Raw genomic sequence first — 20,851 nt, 5'->3', positions numbered from 1 at the left:
TATGTTTTCAGAGCGACCAACAAGATTTTTTTGCGCTGGTTTGCGACTACAGAGCAAACGTCGGACCACAACTGTACCTCAGAGACGAAACAGCAGTCAAAGCAGTGCAAACATTTTCATTTACCACCACCAAAAAAAGGAAAGGCAATACGATCAGCCGGAACAGTCATGGCGTCAGTTTTCTGGGATGCAAAAAGTATTGTGCTGATACATTCACTCCCCATTCGTCAAACAGTTACGAGAAAATACTACGCCAACCTCCCGTACCAACTACAGCAAATATACTGCAATGGAGGCCAGGTTTGGCAAGAAAGAAGGCCATCTTTCAACAAGACAATGTGCACCTACACACAAGTATCGTTGCCATTGCAAAAATACATGAACCAAGAAACGAATTGTTGCCAAACCGATCGTATTCGCCTGATTTGGATCCATCAGACTTCCGTCTCTTCCCCAAGCTCAAACGTTTTCGTCGGTGGAGGGAGATTCTCTTCAAACAAAGAATGACAGCCGAATTTGACGGGTATTTTGCAGACCTGGAGCAACGTAGTTTTCGAGATGGGTTCAAGGGGGTTGTAACATCGATGCTGGCCAAAGTGTGTTGTTGTACAGCGAGACTATACTGAGAAATAAAAAAAGGTTCACTGAGGTAAGTCGTTTCTTTCCGTTCTAGTCCGAGATATTTTCAAACTGCCCTCGTAGTGTAATGAGAAGTGTCCTCTGTCATGTACCTCATAGTGATTTGCCGATTATAAATGAAGATGTAGATGTTATCACTTGAAGTTTTTTTTTCAGAAATTTTACGCTTTTTGTGTCATTTAAATTTGCTGATTCCGGATCATATTGTAGTATGAAATTATGGATTATAATGAAGTAGCCTATTCGCCTCATGATTCGATCAAAGAGATGTGTAGCAGAAGTGTGTTTACAGGGTTGCCAGTATGGATTAATCTATACAGGGTATCTTATCCGTTAAATGGTTTTAGGTGTTCTGACGTACTATGGACGTTCTATTGACTTTCGTTTTAGGGCTGAAACTGTTTCTTCGCAGTTTTTCACCTATAACAAAATTGTGTTATGGAACGGAGCACGTCTTTTTCGTTCCATGTCGAAGTGTTGGCGGAATTAATGCTATGTAACAACAGAATAATCGGCTGTTTTAAAATAAATGATTTTACAACAAATGCACGTTGCTTACTCGACCACAGATGCATGGCCACTGAAACGGCATGGCATAGATCGCTATGCAACAATGAAAAGGTTGTGTAATGTGCGAGTTCTTATGAATTAAATACCTTAAAATAGTTTTGCTGCATCCATAATAACAAAGTTTTCTCATTAATAGACTAAAAGCTAATTTAACTTAGCAAGTACTTCATTACATACGACATACTTTCAAACACAACATCAGGCAAATGTAGCGATTACGTGTTTACCTTCTCAGTGTCCTTATCAGCTGTGAGTTTGCTTCTTGACGTTAATAACTAATCTCTCTGACGATAAGATAAAATTTTGTTGATATAAAATCCATTATATATTTGTAAAGTTTGTTTTATTGTAACTGTCTTGCACATCACAGTAAAATCACTGTGCTCAACCTTTTCTTTTAGGGAGCAATGTTATTTCCTGGGGAAAGTTTGATTGATTATTTTCTCAGAGTGCAATTTCCTGTAGTTATCTGCTTTTGTCTTTGAGATCGCAAATGCCTGCTTATGCTGTGGTGCTCAGCTCGCAGGTAATCAGTCCGAACACTGGGAGTAGAATAAATTTTCTTCGCTATTGTTTGGCCTTTAAGCGGTGGCAAGATGGTGCAGTACAGTTTGTGATCCCAAAAGTTGGTGCCATTGTGTTGGGTTAAAATCCAAACCCCCATCATAATACCCCAAGAAAGAAAGAATACAAATGAAAACAGCATTGCAAAAAAGTTGCATGAAAAGCATTAAGAGTACATTATGAGTGTAAAGGAATATACTGAACAGGTACAGCACATAACAGTAGTAAAACTCTTAACTGGAAGCCGGCGACTTAAAGCTTATGCATAAACCGTAAAACATAATGGATTTTAAACGATGACTAACTGAAACCCTCAGCTACCGACAGGTGTTGTTAATATACCTCGATGTGGACAGCTGGAAATGTGTGCCCTGACCGGGACCCGAACCCGGGATCTTCTGCTTACATGGCAGACGCTCTATCCATCTGAGCCACCGAGGACACAGATGAATAGCGCGACTGCAGGGACTTATCCCTTGCACGCTTCCCGTGAGACTCACATTCCCAACTGTCCACAATTCTACATATGTAATGTACCTTATAGACATTTGCCCATCCACTCATTACTCGCGCACGCTTTGGCGATTCCCGTAAGAGTTTTGGGCAACCTGTGCGCATTCGCACAGACGAAGGTCAATGGCTGGGTAGCCTTTAACTATATACATGAAGACAGTAACTGTTCTCGAAAGAACAGAATACTGTCGATGACCGTGCAAATGTCTATAAGGTACATTACATATGTAGAATTGTGGACAGTTGGGAATGCGAGTCTCACGGGAAGCGTGCAAGGGATAAGTCCCTGCAGTCGCGCTATTCGTCTGTGTCCTCGGTGGCTCAGATGGATAGAGCGTCTGCCATGTAAGCAGGAGATCCCGGGTTCGGGTCGCGTTCGGGGCACACATTTTCAGCTGTCCACATCGAGATATATCAACAACACCTGTCGGCAGCTGAGGGTTTCAGTTAGTCATCATTTATTCCAGGGAAAAGCTGCACGGTCATCAACAGTATTCTGTCTTCATATAATGGATTTTTTTCCTTTCCCTTAATGGCATGCAAATTTCAATTTAGTGAGGAAAAATATGGCGACGTGGAATAACGCGCCATAGCCATGAGCTGAAAGAACTTACACTCCTATTAAAAAGCATCTTGCTGCTAAGCAAAATGGAAGAAACCTAGACTTTTGAAGTCCGCACTGTCAAAAACCCGTATACAGTTTGATGATGATGATGATGATGAATCCCATACTCCTTTACAGAGCGTAGGGGAGCGACGCGGGAGACCGGCGCCGCCTTACTAGGCAAGGATAGCTAGCAGCAATTGCAATAAAGGGATCCCCAACTCTACTGGTGACCTACTAGCCTGGAAGACTTGCTCACTTCACTTCTCTTGCTTTCTGTGCGGCAATTCCTGCAACCCCCAGAGCCAGTTGGATCAAAAAGATGAAAAAGATGAAAATATTCTTCGATAACATTTCAGCTCCCACATACTGCATATGCAAGGATAAACCAATCAGAAGCGCTCCCACGATTAGAGAAAGCAGGCCCAAATTTGATCCCACACTCTGCGCTCAGGTGTGCTGGCTTTCGCAGTAAATGTGTACTGGTGTGGTGGTGGCCCTTGTCTGCGCACCCACAGAGTCAGTGTTCAAATATTAAAAGTTTTGACTGGTTTCATTGACTAGGGGCTGGGATACGTAGTTGCCGCATTACAGGCCAAATACTGCTGAATCTACGGTATACGATAAGAATTCACACATGAATCGAACGGTCGAAGGTTTCTATCACTCGGTAGTTGCGAATTATGAAAGTAACATATAAATTTGTAAATGAAAGATTGCAGTTAAATGAAATCTGCTGGTACTATCTTAACGACTTTAAATGATGAGTACGGTAGTAGAAGTACTTTTGAGGATGCGGTATATTTCTGCAAAATACCTATTGGTGTCGATGGTCCAGCAATGAAATAAAATGTAAGTTGAATAACAGGGAAACAATAGACTCCTACTGCACGTAATTAGCTATGAACAACAGCATAGCTCGCGAGGGATTCACTTCTAAACGCTCACTACGTCTTCACTGTAGAAGCCACGGAAACCTCACAAGTGCACAAGTCGGCACTCCGAAGTATCGGGTGATCAAAAAGTCAGTATAAATTTGAAAACTGAATAAATCACGGAATAATGTAGATAGAGAGGTACAAATTGACACACATGATTGGAATGACATGGCGTTTTATTAGAACCAAAAAAATACAAACATTCAGAAAAATGTCCGACAGATGGCGCTTCATCTGATCAGAATAGCAACTAAGTAAGACAAAGCAAAAATGATGTTCTTTACAGGAAATGCTCAATATGTCCACCATCATTCCTCAACAATAGCTGTAGTCGAGGAATAATGTTGTGAACAGCACTGTAAAGCATGTCCGGAGTTATGGTGAGGCATTGACGTCGAATGTTGTCTTTCAGCATCCCTAGAGATGTCGGTCGATCACGATACACTTGCGACTTCAGGTAACTCCAAAGCCAATAATCGCACGGACTGAGATCTGGGAACCTGGGAGGCCAAGCATGACGAAAGTGGCGGCTGAGCACACGATCATCACCAAACGATGCGCGCAAGAGATCTTTCACGCATCTAGCAATATGGGGTGGAGCGCCATCCTGCGTAAACATCGTACGTTCCAGCAGGTGTTTATCAGCCAGGCTGGGGATGATGCGATTCTGTAACATATCGGCGTACCTCTCACGCGTCACGGTAGCAGTTTTGCTGTCCAGCGCCATCCGTCGGACATTTAGTGAACTTTGTTTTTTTTTTTTTTGTTCTAATAAAACCCCATGTCATTCCAAGTATGTGTGTCAATTTTTACCTCTCTATCTACATTATTCCGTGGTTTATTAAGTTTTCAAATTTATACTGAATTTTTGGTCACCCGGTATTTCTATCTGCCGCGATCACGCGCAAACCGCTCCACTCTCCAAGTCCTTCCCGCGACTGTCGCGCTGTACTGTCCGCGTCCAGCGCTCACTCACGTGTCCAATCTCCCCATTCACGACCGCTGTGATTGGCTAGAGCGCTACCTCCAAGTCTCCAAGCTCACAAACGTATTGAAACACGTACGAAGTGCTGGATTTACATTTAAACATCTTGGAATTAAACAAATATTTCTACGGCTGGACCATAAACACGCTCTAACACACATTATTAGATACATAAACAAATTAAATAAACATATATCAAAGGAATAGAAAAAAGGTAGGCCAGCAGCCTAGCAACAAATTTTTAACTAATTTCTTCATGAATAATATATATGGGATATAAACAAAGACATAGATGAATAAATACATTCCTGGAAATGGAAAAAAGAACACATTGACACCGGTGTGTCAGACCCACCATACTTGCTCCGGACACTGCAAGAGGGCTGTACAAGCAATGATCACACGCACGGCACAGCGGACACACCAGGAACCGCGGTGTTGGCCGTCGAATGGCGCTAGCTGCGCAGCATTTGTGCACCGCCGCCGTCAGTGTCAGCCAGTTTGCCGTGGCATACGGAGCTCCATCGCAGTATTTAACACTGGTAGCATGCCGCGACAGCGTGGACGTGAACCGTATGTGCAGTTGACGGACTTTGAGCGAGGGCGTATAGTGGGCATGCGGGAGGCCGGGTGGACGTACCGCCGAATTGCTCAACACGTGGGGCGTGAGGTCTCCACAGTACATCGATGTTGTCGCCAGTGGTCGGCGGAAGGTGCACGTGCCCGTCGACCTGGGACCGGACCGCAGCGACGCACGGATGCACGCCAAGACCGTAGGATCCTACGCAGTGCCGTAGGGAACCGCACCTCCACTTCCCAGCAAATTAGGGACACTGTTGCTCCTGGGGTATCGGCGAGGACCATTCGCAACCGTCTCCATGAAGCTGGGCTATGGTCCCGCACACCGTTAGGCCGTCTTCCGCTCACGCCCCAACATCGTGCAGCCCGCCTCCAGTGGTGTCGCGACAGGCGTGAATGGAGGGACGAATGGAGACGTGTCGTCTTCAGCGATGAGAGTCGCTTCTGCCTTGGTGCCAATGATGGTCGTATGCGTGTTTGGCGCCGTGCAGGTGAGCGCCACAATCAGGACTGCATACGACCGAGGCACACAGGGCCAACACCCGGCATCATGGTGTGGGGAGCGATCTCCTACACTGGCCGTACACCACTGGTGATCGTCGAGGGGACACTGAATAGTGCACGGTACATCCAAACCGTCATCGAACCCATCGTTCTACCATTCCTAGACCGGCAAGGGAACTTGCTGTTCCAACAGGACAATGCACGTCCGCATGTATCCCGTGCCACCCAACGTGCTCTAGAAGGTGTAAGTCAACTACCCTGGCCAGCAAGATCTCCGGATCTGTCCCCCATTGAGCATGTTTGGGACTGGATGAAGCGTCGTCTCACGCGGTCTGCACGTCCAGCACGAACGCTGGTCCAACTGAGGCGCCAGGTGGAAATGGCATGGCAAGCCGTTCCACAGGACTACATCCAGCATCTCTACGATCGTCTCCATGGGAGAATAGCAGCCTGCATTGCTGCGAAAGGTGGATATACACCGTACTAGTGCCGACATTGTGCATGCTCTGTTGCCTGTGTCTATGTGCCTGTGGTTCTGTCAGTGTGATCATGTGATGTATCTGACCCCAGGAATGTGTCAATAAAGTTTCCCCTTCCTGGGACAATGAATTCACGGTGTTCTTATTTCAATTTCCAGGAGTGTATATTTATAAGCATGCTGCTCCCCGTTTTATCGTGTAACTGTGGAGTACTTATAGCCTGACACGATCGATAGTAATCGGCCACTTTGACCTCCGATAACTCATGTAATATTAAAGTTACATGCCTATAATTCATACCAATTTAGGTCTACACTCATAGCTTTCTAAAGACACGGCGATCGACAAAATCGGATGAAGCGTTTATATTTTGGAAATTCGTTTCTGGGTGTTACTTGTATAATTTACTTTCAGATACTAAACTTTAGACTAATAAAGATATTGGAAATCTGATTACACCATCAGAATCGTCGTGCAAATAATATTAATGAACATGTTTCTTTTTGAGGTACAGTAGAGTCTCGATAGTTCGAGGTGAACGGGACCGGAACCACCTCGAACTATCGAAAACTCGGACTATCGAAATTTAAATGGGAAAAAGAAATATTATGATATTGCAAGTAATACAGGTCAAAATATGAACCTTGTTAAAATAAAAGTATTTACACATGCATTTGCATTGGCAGAATAACAATAGTTATTTATTTAAACAAGTAATAGTGAAGTGTCTTTTGTTTGACGAAGCTGCAGCGTTTCCTCGCGGCAATGTCACGCCACCGTCTCAGGAGCAGTAGGTCAGTTGGTGTCGCCTCACGCTGCTGTTCCACGTAGCATATGGCGGCCTCGAGAGCAGCGTAGCCATCGATGTGACTCACCATCGGTGCAGCCTCTGCCTCGTCATCCTCGTCACTCTCACACTGCGATGGAATGTTAACCATGTCAATTATAGAAGAGTCTGTCACTTCCAACTGTTCGTCCGAATTTAACCACTCGCCTATTTCCACCTCTTCTGCCTCTTCGCACCCTGGCAACCTTCTGATTAAATTATACAATGGTTGATCGTCCTCATCTGCTAAATCTTCAGTTTCTGTGTCTGGTATACTTTCCTGTAGAATTTACCTCCATGACTTAGAATTGTGTCTGACTTTATTTCGCTCCAAGATTCGCTTATCCAGTACGCGACGTCCTTCAAAGTCACTTTCTTGAAAGCTCCTACAATGCTTTCGTTGTCTTCGGAATGCAGGATTGACTGCAGCAATCGCCGTCGATACTTTTGTTTTAGACATTCCAGAACGCCTTGATCCATGGGCTGAATGAGACAGGTAACGTTTGGTGGGAAACCAAGGCGCGGATACCGTCGCACTGCAGTTCTCCTCCACTTGGATGTGAGGACGCATTATCCATGAGCAAAATTGTTTTGCATAGCAGTTCCCTTTCTTTTAAAAAAATCTTGCAGTCAGGTACAAATGAGTAAAAAAAAACAAGTTCTTGAAGATTTCCTGATTCATCCAAGCATTACTCTCATGTGTATAGACAACCGGAAGAGCTGAGATGGATACATACTTGAATGCTCTTGGCTTGGCAGACTTCTCAATCACAACTAGTTTTAGTTTGTGGTTCCCAGTTGCATTTTAAGCTACCATAACTGTGAGCCGCTCTTTGCTTTTTTGTGCCCAGGAGCTCCTTTTTCTTCACAAGAAGCAAGTGTTCTCGCTGGTAACATTTTAAAATTTAGCCCAGTTTCATCACAGTTATATATTTGTTCCTTAGACAAATTTTCGTCATTTATGATTTTTTTAAACTCGACGATAAATTTTGAAACGGCCTGAGCGTCACCAGATTCTCCACATACGTATAGTTGACGCACTCCATACTTCTTTCTTCCACTTGTCGAGCCAGCCCACACTAGCGGCGAAATTGTCATCTCCTTCCTGCAGCTGGTTTCTGAAAAACAAAGCTTTTTCTTGCAAGATTGGGCCAGAAATCGGAGCACCTTTCTGTCTCTGTTGGCTAAACCACATGAACAATGCCTCACTTGTTTTTTCGAAGTCTGACTTCTTTATACTTCTTCGACTGAGAGATTCGTGTGAGCATTTCTGTGAAGAAAACTGTTCCAATTTAAGTCGGTTTCTTCGCCAGTCACCTACAGTAAGTTCACCGACACCATATTCGAGAGCAAGTTTTTTTATTGTTTCTCCTTTGTCAAGTCGTCTTAGTGCTTCTAATTTTAGATGCAAAGGCACAAATTTCCTCTTTTTTCTTACAGCACTCGTCTTTGTAAGGTGTACAACGGAACACACAGTCAACAAACAAAACGACACACAACACTGTACAGTACAGGTACTGGGAATTACAGCAGCGTATGAACTCCCCAGTTTTGATTGGTAGCAGCCGGCAGAAGTCGGGGTATTTCGTGCCATACTGACAACAGATGTTCGTGCAACAGGACAGCGAACTAATCGTCGGTGTTGATTGCATTGTTGTCTGCTTTGTCACTGGGCTGTACTCTCCCTATCTATCTTTTGCAATGACGTTTTCATTATTTATCATGTCAGTAAAAAAAGTAGATCGTTGCAACATTTTTTTTTTAAGAGGCTCGGATTATTGGAAACTCGAACTATCGAGACTCTACTGTATCATGATTCATCTGGCTACTATAGGAACTGTGAAATGTCTGCCATGATGGTTTCACAAGTCCACCATCTTTGGCCCTCCCGGCGCACAGCGTCACCAAGGAATTCCCAGCCACATGCACGATGGACCACGTGGTCCGGCCGTTGTGCGGCATCAAGCGCTTGCTAACGAGCCGCTTCTTGCCGAGCGGTGGCCGCCAACTCTGAACTTAAAATATTTTCAGGGCGCCACGGCTTACCCGTTACGTCACAGGTGATCCTGTTCCACTCTCACAAGCTGAGAGAAAACATGTAGCCCCAAGTGCTGTTTGCTTTCACGAAACATAGGAAAGATGTTATCTGTTAAAAACAGTCCTTTATTCACAAATCAGAGAGTTGCATTTTTTAGGAACGGGGTGCTGTTTGTGTTCGCTCTCGTCGTAGGTTGTCCTATGAAAAGACATTACATTGCCTGGCTATCTCGTATTGTCTGCAATGCGTCGTGGAATCTGCAGCTCTTTTGTTTGGCTAGCAGCTTCCCTATTGACCCCGACGTCGTGGCACCCTAACTTCAGAGTTCGCCCCCTTCTTACTCTTTGGCTGTGTCCTACCTGTGGCTTCTTGTGGAGCGACAGGTAGGCTACAGCTACAAATACCTCTTCATTCGACTAACACTGACACGCACACATATTCCCAGAAAACATGCATCCTGTATTGCCATAGTCGTGGACATAGGTCTAACGTATTTAAGATGAAACGAAATAAACAGAGAAAATAACTACAGATGAACCTTACAATTGCTTGTTATCTCCATGAAATCAAATTCGTGGTAATTAAAGTGATCCAAATTCAAAACAGTATTGTTGTTGTTGTTGTGGTCTTCAGTCCTGAGACTGGTTTGATGCAGCTCTCCATGCTACTCTATCCTGTGCAAGCTTCTTCATCTCCCAGTACCTACTGCAGCCTACATCCTTCTGAATCTGCTTAGTGTATTCATCTCTTGGTCTCCCCCTACGATTTTTACCCTCCACGATGCCCTCCAGTACTAAATTGGTGATCCCTTGATGCCTCAGAACATGTCCTACCAAACGATCCCTTCTTCTGGCCAAGTTGTGCCACAAAACAGTATTAATCAAATAAATAAATAAATGAGAAACATGAGAGGACGAAGCACAGTCAGACTGAAGCCATTAAGGATCTGTTGTCAGCCACTTAACCACTGAGCCACAGAGGCTGCAACTTAAGGATGGCATACCTGTGTCTTGCAGGTGAAACTGCGATGGAAACGAACAGAAGATGGACCCTGTCGGCCGACCTGGGGGCGCTGCTTTCGTCCGGAAATGCTGCTGACGTCACCATCATGGCGGACGGCGTCTGGCTGCCGGCGCACAGAGCAGTGTTGGCGGCGCGCAGCCCTGTCTTCGCCGCCATGTTCCGGCACGATGTGCTGGAAGCATCTGAGGGCAGTGTGAACATTGCAGACATCAACCAGGAGGTGCTGCAGCAGCTGCTGCAGTTCATGTACACTGACGAAGCGCCTCTGCTGGAATGCGTCGCACCGGAGCTGCTCGCGGCAGCGGAGAAGTACGGTGTGACCAGACTGAAGCAACAGTGTGAGCAACAGGTCATTATGGACCTGTGTGTGGAAAATGCTGCAGCCAGCGCCGTCCTTGCAATGGTCTACTCGTGTGCGAAGCTGAAGGCGGCAGCTATCAGCTTCATCAATTCCCACTACCAAGAAGTTATGGCTACAGATGGTTGGGCTAGTGCCATGAGGGAACACACAGAAGACACTGTGGAGATCTGCCGTCTGCTGAGGGATGCAACACGCCTTGAGTCAGAATGGTATGACTGCCTGGTGCTTGTTTTCTATCCCTTACTGTCTTCAGTTTTTTATTTGTTGTTGCTGTTGTGGTCTTCAGTCCAGAGACTGGTTTGATGCAGCTCTCCATGCTACTCTGTCCTGTACAAGCTTCATCATCTCCCTGTACCTACTGCAACCTACATCCTTCTGAATCTGCTTAGTGTATTCGTCTCTTGGTCTCCCTCTACGATTTTTACCCTCCACACTGCCCTCCAATACTAAATTGGTGATCCCTTGATGCCTCAGAACATGTCCCACCAACCGATCCCTTCTTCTAGTCAAGTTGTTCCACGAACTCTTCTTCCCCCCAGTTCTGTTCAATACCTTCTCATCAGTTATGTGATCTACCCATCTAATCTTCAGCATTCTTCTGTAGCACCATATTTCGAAAGCTTCTATTCTCTTTTCATCCAATCTATTTATCGTTCATGTTTAACTTTCATAGATGGCTAAACTCCATGCTAATACTTTCAGAAACGACCTCCTGACACTTAAATCTATATTCGATGTTAACAAATTTCTCTTCTTCAGAAACGCTTTCCTTGCCATTGCCAGTCTACATTTTATATCATCTCTACTTTGACCATCATCAGTTATTTTGCTCCCCAAATAGCAAAACTCCTTTACTACTTTAACTGTCTCATTTCTTATTTATGAGCTCCTTAATCATGTTATCTTAAGGGTGATATATGAGGTGTTCAAAAAGTCTCTCTGCAGTGCCGTGCCGGCCGCGGTGGCCGAGCGGTTCTAGGCGCTTCAGTCCTGAGTCGCGCGACTGCTACGGTCGCAGGTTCGAATCCTGCCTCGGGCATGGATGTGTGTGATGTCCTTAGGTTAGTTAGGTTTAAGTAGTTCTAAGTCCTAGGGGACTGATGAACTCAGATGTTAAGTCCCATAGTGCTCAGAGCCATTTGAACCATTTTTTGCAGTGCCGTATGATTGTTAGCTTCGCGTGCCGTATGCCGCAGTGGATATAACGAAATGAAACTCAGTGAAATACAAGTTATTAATTTATTGGTTCAAATGGTTCAAATGGCTCTGAGCACTATGGGACTCAACTGCTGAGGTCATTAGTCCCCTAGAACTTAGAACTAGTTAAACCTAACTAACCTAAGGACATCACAAACATCCATGCCCGAGGCAGGATTCGAACCTGCGACCGTAGCGGTCTTGCGGTTCCAGGCTGCAGCGCCTTTAACCGCACGGCCACTTCGGCCGGCTATTAATTTATTGAATATTCATTTTTACTTCCAAATTTTCACATTGAATGTAGAAAGTGTCCCCCCTGTTGTTGAATACACAGTTCAATCCGTCTAATCATGTTTGCAAACACAAGCTGTAACATTTCGTCTGTAACAGAAGCAGTGAAAGTGGATATTGCAGTTTTTAATTCATCGATGGATTTTTGGACGGTTTTTATAGACAGTTGCTTTCGCTGCACCTCAGAAGAAAAAGTCAGGTGGTGTTAGGTCAGGCGATCGTGGAGGCCAAAGTCCCTGCGAAATTATGCGATCACCAAAAACATCAGCAAGCAGTGACATTGAATCGCGAGCTGTATGCACGGTTGCACTATCTTGTTGAAAATAACCGTTCAGTATTTCACTTAACGCAAGTTCTCCTATGAATGGGTACAGAATATCACTGCAGTATCGTTGTGCGTCTATTGTTTCGTTGAAAAGTATGGGACCCACAATCCGACGTCTAGGAATTGCAATCCAAACTTCTATTTTCACAGAATGAAGTGGTTCCTCATGAATACAGAATGGATTTGCAGTACTCCACATACGAGAATTTTGCGAGTTCATGTACCTGGATACATGAAACCACGCCTCATCAGTGAAAAACGTTTCATTAAGAATATCCCTTCCATTTTGTTCAACGAAATTTTTGAACCATTGACAATAATGCAGTCTCCTGCCATGATCAGTATTTTTCAATTCTTGTACGACTGTCACTTTGTATGGCAAAAATTGTAATTTTTTCCTTACAGCTGTGTGTGCCGTTCCGACGCTAACATCGATTTCCTGGGCGAGTTTTCTTACTGACCTATTCGGTCTCATGGACGTTTTATCGGAAATATCGAGTAGTTTATCCACAGACAAAACGCTAGGACGACCACTTCTCGGGGCATCTTTCACTGAACCCGTACTTCGAAATTTGTTAATCAAATCTCGCACAGTATCGCGATGTGGGAGTGTTGTCTCTGGGAAAACTGAATTTAATATTTGAGGAACTGAAACTGTGTATTTACCTCCAGCTTTGAACACTTGTTCGACTAAAAGCACACGTTCTTCAATGGTTAGCATTTTAACAGAGACGAAAGCGAAACAAACGAACAAAGGAACTAAACTTAAACGTTCACGTCGACACGTAACGACACACACCAACGATACTACTGACGCTGGCCGAGATAAACGAAACAGTGGAATGTTGGGAGAGTCAACTTGTAGGGAAGTAACACAGGCTGGCGAACAATCATACGACACGCACGGCTAGCAATCATACGGCACTGCGGAGAGACTTTTTGAATATCCCGTATAATCGATAATATTATAAAACTGTGTATGTATATTTGTGTGTATGTATGCATGTGTCACATCTCCTTCTAAACCACTGGACCGATTTCTAACAAGCTTGGTGCACATATCTCTTACTGTCGGGTGACAACCACTGTGGGATAAGAGTCACGTACCTGTCAAAGGGGTGGGGAGTGAAAAAGTCGTGTAGACTGTGATACGTGAGTTCCCACACTTCATTCATTCAATATTTGTGAATGAGAGCACTTAGCGACTTGCAACAAACTTCACAGATAACATCAAATCCTTACAAAAATTTTCTCGCTGACTCCCGTACAAAGTTATGAAAGGAAAAATGTTTATCGCTTGCTACTTTTTCCGCTGACCATGCATCGAAGATACTGCACGAGACTTGACGTTATAAATTATTGCTTCGTTACTAGCAACTGTATTCGAGACAAATTTACAGACAGTATGCACATATACCACTGAATGTTCAAATGGCTCTGAGCACCATGGGACTTAACTGCTGAAGTCATCAGTCCCCTAGAGCTTAGAACTACTTAAACCTAAGTAACACCGTTTAAAAATGTACCTCTGTGCAGAAGTCGACAGCCATTCAGCTAGGTGGCTTTCCGCTGCTACTCTGACGCCTGGTTGCAGGCATGCAGAAGCTAACAAGGAACCCCTTCAGCGCGCGGTTGCAAGTTCAATCTTTAGCAAGGCTCATCTGAAAGTGTTGTGTTAACACTTATGACAGCAAAAATACTAGCTGCTAATGATTCAACATGTGCATCAGGAGGGTGACAGGAAATGAACGTCCGGGAGGTACAGAGATCAAGTATCTATGGGATCTATGTATTACAGGTCACAAAATGGACATCCTCGTCCTTGAAAAAAAAAAAAAAAACAAAAAAAACCATTAACTTGCACCGTGAACGCCGAATGAAAAATTCCGCCCCACAGTGATAACAAAGGTTCACACCATCAATATCGAAGGCGAGCTCCTTCGGAGTTACAAACCGTGTAGCACGTTGAGCTAGGTATCCATCCTTCAAGAATGCATATGCAGTCAGGCTGGTGTAACGGGGTGATAAGAACTGATGGAATGTGATGGCATGCAACCGACAGTGAAACAGTCTGTCGTGGAGCTTATCGTGAAACTGGCTAATCTTTAAGGCAAACCTCCAGATAGTGCGATATCTTTTATAGGCAAGGATAAAAACAAACATCCGGACACATGAATATGTCCAGTGGTTCTGGGTGGTATGAATTGCAAATGCCACACGCTTTTCAGGAGGAATAGTTTTCTCTAATAGAGTATGATTTTTATACACAGACCATAAATCAAGCAAAAGCAAATTATTTTGACCACGTATTGGCCAAAAGCAATGCTTACACCACATTTGTAGTTCCCTTGCGCCCATTTTCCCACTCTTCATTGCTGTGACGTAAATATTCCCTACTGCCCTTGTAAGATCACGCACACACAAATGAATGGTAGGGGGCAGAGCACCTCCAACTTCTCGCAGCACAATAAATGACTTTCCAGCCATTTTACCATCCAGATTGACAGTCGGAACAATTGTATACGAAAGCGTTAAGACATCGATGTTGGTTGATCTTGATGCAAATCTCTTGGTACTTCTAATTTCCAGGGTTCCTTAATGCATTTCTTTTTCAAATTCCGATTAGTCGAAGCTGAAAACAGTTTCCTCACGGAACGTTAGGATTAGTTTGTTTATCTCATCTACATATTTTCGGGCCGTTTCCGCAGCTTGCTGTGCATTGTCAAGTTGACAGTTTGTTTGAAATTTCGTTACCTTACGTCTTCCGTTTCTGTTGCACTGTTTGAAGTTATGCAACCATCCACTGCTTCCTATGAAATTACTGTAATCTATGACGCGCACAATATGATGTGCAAAGGTATTAGGTCACTATGAAGCCTAGTTTACACGACGACACTAGGTTGCAGGCTACCGGCCACTGCGCATGCGCGCCCCGCGTTGCGCAACTCGTTGGTGAAACTAAACACTTTCGGCGTGTTCCAACTTTGGCGACACTAGTTGCATGAGTTTTGAGGTTATGTGTGTTCGTAGAGTGTAGACAAACTGAAATATGAAGTGGGGAACGGAGAATAATGTTCGCTTTTTGGATATCTATGGTTTGCACAGGTGTTTGTGGGATTTCAGTGATGCTCAAAAAATGGTTCAAATGGCTCTAAGCACTATGGGACTTAACATCTGAGGTCATCAGTCCTCTATACTTAGGACTACTTAAACCTAACTAACCTAAGGACATCACACACATCCATGCCCGAGGCAGGATTCGAACCTGCGACCGTAGCAGCAGCGCGGTTCCGGACTGAAGCGCCTAGAACCGCTCGACCACCTGGGCGGCTAAACGTTTTCACTCGTTCACCTACAAAGTCCATCCACACTGCTGTCAGACAGTTCCAACTACCACGTTCAACTTTGCATAAGGTCCTCCACGAGAACTTATGGATTTACACTTGCAAAGCGCAACTGTTACAGGCACTTGAGTCAAATGACAAGCCAAAACGGACAGAGTTTGCACTCAACATGCAGGAACGCCTTTCGGAGGATGAAGCATTCCTTTAGCGATTACAAAAATAAGCAACATATTGCTGCCGCGGAGACCGTCATATGCGATCACAACATAGATGGTGTGACAATATCTGAGCTGCAGGGCAAAATTTGAGTTAGGAGCGCATACTTCTATACAACTGAATTAAGAAAGATAAAAGCAAGTGTAATTCTAGCTGTGGCAGTGCTATCGTCTACAAGACTAAAATCCCATCGTTCGAGTTGGCCATCTCTTTGTTAAGGAATATTGTTGACAGGAGTAAAGGCTATACAATTCAAGAAGCTGCATTCTTTATTCCATATTCATCTATTTAAAACGTCGCTGCAGTGCTACCCATTCACATATGTTTGAATTTTGAAATATTGCCACTGTAAAGATCTATCTTCAAGACAGTAGTTTGCAAACTATTCTCTTCCTAATGCGGCCTGCTTCGAGTAATTATTGTTGCTGATGTTAATAATTATGACTGTTAATGTTAATAATTATGACTGTTAATGTTAATAATTATTGGTGTTAATGAAATAGCGTCATCACCAACTAAAACCGTGTCTTATAACATGCCGAGTGTTCTCGATTGTATTGCACGCAGTATGATATGTAACTTCAGTTCTGGTGACAGTGCTTCATCCATTACAGTACCTTTATTCCTTATCACATAATTAACTCTATTTAGAAGGAACGTGAACAGTTCTGGTGACATTCTAAGATAATTAAAAGAACTTCTTGGATCTTCCGTTATAAATTATTTCAGCAAGGTTACTGAGGAACCGAGCTGACGTCTTTTTTTCTCCAGTCACGAATCGAAACACGTTTCTTACTTTTTTCTTATGCAGCGATTCCACGAAAGAAGCTTTAACTCCATCACAACTCGTGCGACGTGCAGCTGCCAAAACTTTCATTTCAGACACGACTCAGGGACCCACAAAACGAAGCTGAAGTGTATACTGGTGTCGCCGTGTCTACAGTCATATATGAAACCACTTGCGTGCAACTCATTCCACGCAACGAGTGGCGCAACCCAATGTCGTCGTGTAAACTAGGCTCAATGCACATCCTGTTAATTGTATTAAGAATTATTGAAACGCGCAAGCACCAGTTTTTGTAACAAGTGCGCTTTGTCCTCCCTTGACTATCCGTAGTTTTTCTCATGCACTACAAGATCATATTGCTGTAGCCTTATTCTAAATCTTTTCATAATACTGTGGATGCTCTTCCATGTTAGTAATTATGCTTAGTACCCGCTCCTTGGACAACGACTGGCGTTTACTACGTTCTACTGTAGACAGGTTTTGTGGCTCCCTGTCCGACAAGGATGATGAACTACATAGCTCGACATGTTTCAACATGTTTCACTTTTTAAGCACGTATTGTCATAATTGTATGCCTCATGTACGTTGTCCGCACGTTCGAACATATACGACACCACACAAGCCACTGACTCATCTTGCAGAAACGCTAACATTCCATCTGACACTTCTTTCTCACTCTGTAAAATTCCGTGGGTTCCTTTCTGACGAAATGTCAACTTCGGCAACTGTTGTTGTAGACAAAGTGCAATGTTTGCTTTGTGTATCGTTGCCATTACTCTGCTTTGTATCAACACCACTAGCGCCTTATCAATGTTGTGAGTTACTCGGAGGCCGGCCGCTGTGGTCGAGCGGTTCTAGGCGCTTCAGTCCAAAGCCACGCGGCTCTACGGTCGTAGGTTCAAATCCTACCTCGGGCATGGATGTGTGTGATGTCCTTAGGTTAAGTTATGTTTAAGTAGTTCTAAGTCTAGGGGACTGATGACCTCAGATGTTAAGTCCCATAGTGCTTAGAGTCATTTGAACCATTTTAGTTACTCGGCGACTAAACAGTTCAGCTACGCTCTGTAGACTCATGCTATGCCCACCATTGGATGCCTCCAGTACCAGCCCCTGTACGATAAGCAGCCAATATTGCGGGTGCCGGCCGACGTGGCCGAGCGGTTCTAGGCTCTTCAGTCTGGAACCGCGCCACCGCTACGGTCGCTGGTTCGAATTCTGCCTCGGGCATGGATGTGTGTGATGTCCTTAAGTTAGTTAGGTTTAAATAGCTCCAAGTTCTAGGGGACTGATGACCTGATGCTAAGTCCCATAGTGCTCAGAGCCATTTGAACCATTTTTTTACTGCGGGTGAATGGTAGACAATATTCTAGGCGCCGAGTATTGTACACGTAATTAGCCATTTCGACCATGCACTTAAGGGGTGCCTTGTTAGGGGTATCGTATGATTGGCTGAATGATTCCTACTCAGTGATGTTTTAGTCATAAGAAAAAACTTTTCTGGTGCACAATTTTACATTTGTTAATATTTAAAAAAACGTTGACTATATTTGTTGCGCTTTGAAATCTGACTATATACAGGGTGAATTACCTAAGACAGGCACTGCAAATGCTGCGAAAATGGTAAGTGCTATCGATGTGCTGGTTTCACAAAAGGGATTGGTGGTCAGGGGCTCGCATTGTTAGCCAGTCCACAGATTTTAATAATATGTAGAAAGTGTATTTTTGTGCAGACATAGTCCACCTCCGTAGCGTAGCGGTAGCGTTTCCGCTTATTACGCACGGGGCCCGGGTTCGATTCCCGACAGGGGACTGGGTGTTGTGTGTCTATCACCATCATTTTCATCATCATTGACCCGCAAGTCGGCGAAGTGGCGTCAACTAAAAAGGACTTGCAATACGGCGGTCGAACTCCCCCTCATGGGCCCTCCCGGCCAACAATGCCATACGCTCATTTCCATTTTGTGCAGACATACACTTTTTTTAATGGAACAGTGTCTATTGACTTTAACAGACTAAAAGAAGGATAACTTAAAATGTCAGTGGCGTTTGTTGCAAGATTCTAATGCGAATCGTTTACGAGATATCGTATTTTGAAAAGTTTTTACACCGACACACGTGTGTGCCATTACACCAGCATAATTGCTGGGTACGATGTTATTATGTTTGCTTACTGTGTATTTGTGTGTGCCTTGAATGCATTGCAACTTGCTAGTCAGTTAGCGTGTGGCAGTCCAAGTTTAGATCGTGAGTAGATGATGGAATTTACGAATACAGAAAAAGCGGACAAGCTGATGGTGTGTAGGAAAAACGCAGTTTATTTTTATATGGTATGTGCGGCAAGGTACCCCAATAAACGTTAACCATCACGGCAATTATTTATAAACCTCTTCAGCCAGTTATGTGAAAGTGGTAGGATAACACGGCCGTAGTGGCCGAGCGGTTGTAGGCGCTTCAGTCTGGAAGACCGCGACCGCTACGGTCGCAGGTTCGAATCCTGCCTCGGGCTTGGGTGTGTGTGATGTCCTTAGGTTAGTTAGGTTTAAGTAGTTCTAAGTTCTAGGGGACTGATGACCTCAGATGTTAAGTCCCATAGTGCTCAGAGCCATTTGACCTATTTGGTGCGGCAACACCTATACTTTATTTAATCGCATGGTTAGGGCCCCCCGTCGGGCAGACCGTTCGCCGGATGCCGGTCTTTCAATTTGACGCCACTTCGGCGACCTGCAGTCGATGAGGATGATAGGATGACAACACCCGGTGTCTGGGCGGAGAAAATTCCCCGGCCCAGCAGGGAATCTAACCCGGGCCCAGAGGACTGACAATCCGTCACCCCTACCATTCAGCTACCGGGGGCGGACAACACCTTTAAAACGTAACAGAAGCAAACAAGTAAAGACAGAAGAGTGGGAAACTAACGTTCTTGCTGCTGTTGCAGTTCATCTTCGAGTTAGCTCCCATGCAATCACACGAGGAAGTTGCATGAGTCAGGCAAGTGTCCTATGCATTTTCCATGGACATAGGTTCTGTCCGTATCACGTCTCTCTCCAAAAGATCTGTATGGAAACGTATAAGGACATTAAGACATGACACTCCAGATGTTTCATGTGTCTTGTTTAATGAAGCAGCCACATGTACCAATCGGGGCCATGTAAACCCCCGAAACATGCACTATTGATCTCCCGACAGTTCCCGTCAGGTGGAACGTCAACATCCATGGAGTGAAACGGGTGTGAAAAGAAGTTCCTCTGCAGACTAGGTGGAACTTGGGGCACCACCATGATGGCTGCCCACCGCACAGTGCACGAAGTACTACCGCACGTCTTCACGAATTGGTTCCAAATCGTTGGATTGGACACAGAGCACCTGTACCTTGGCCGATCCATTCCCTGGATTTAACGCTTTTAGTCTTCTTTCTGTGGGAAATGTTGAGAGACGTCGCCTACAAGAACATAGCAACTTCACCTGATGATACGCAACGACATATTACTGCCGCCCGCTCGGACATATCTGCTGAAATGCCAGCATGTGTGCAAGAGTTGTTCCTTACCAGATAGGAAGCGTGTATTGCCGCTGTCGGTGGTCAGTTGTCTCGTTACTGGCCAGAATCCACGTAACTAGTGCATGCAGCTGTGTTGTTCTTTGGTGTGTGCTACCACAGGTATTGCAGAAGTGTTAGTGTGGAACGTTTCCAAAATACGATGTCTTGTAAACGACTCGCACTAAAATCCTGCAATAAACTCCACTGACATCCTAATTTACCCTACTTTTAGTTTGTTAGTGTAAACAGGCATTGTTCCATTAAAAATATATATTTGTATAAAAATATACTTTCTACGTATTATTACAATCTGTAGATTGGCTAACAATACGAGCGCCCGGCTACTAATTCATTTTATGAAAAAAGAACATCAACAGCACATTCCACTTTGTTCTAGGCGATTCATCCTGTATTTGTGCAGCTCTTTTCAGACAGTACTTCGCTGCAATTAACTGCATCATCTGTAAAAATTTAAGAACTCTATTAATGTTATTTGTCATGTGATTAATATATGATATGAATAACAAGGG

The 20,851-nt window shown here is 44.2% G+C and overlaps 1 protein-coding gene across 1 annotated transcript in view; it reads left to right on the top strand.

Annotated features, from left to right (window-relative positions):
• The window catches only part of LOC126262412 (inversin-like), a 97,422-nt gene that overhangs the window by 21,566 nt on the left and 55,005 nt on the right, over nucleotides 1-20,851 (top strand). Inside the window, exon 2 of the mRNA XM_049959039.1 lies at nucleotides 10,256-10,832. Coding sequence (XP_049814996.1) covers nucleotides 10,267-10,832 — 566 coding nt within the window. The 5' untranslated portion in view covers nucleotides 10,256-10,266. The remainder of the gene's footprint in view (nucleotides 1-10,255; nucleotides 10,833-20,851) is intronic.

This window comes from Schistocerca nitens, chromosome 6 (assembly GCF_023898315.1).
Source record: "Schistocerca nitens isolate TAMUIC-IGC-003100 chromosome 6, iqSchNite1.1, whole genome shotgun sequence".
Lineage (NCBI taxonomy): Eukaryota > Metazoa > Arthropoda > Insecta > Orthoptera > Acrididae > Schistocerca > Schistocerca nitens.
Note: the sequence above shows the minus strand (reverse complement) of the source record. Positions and strands in the feature narration are given on the sequence as shown.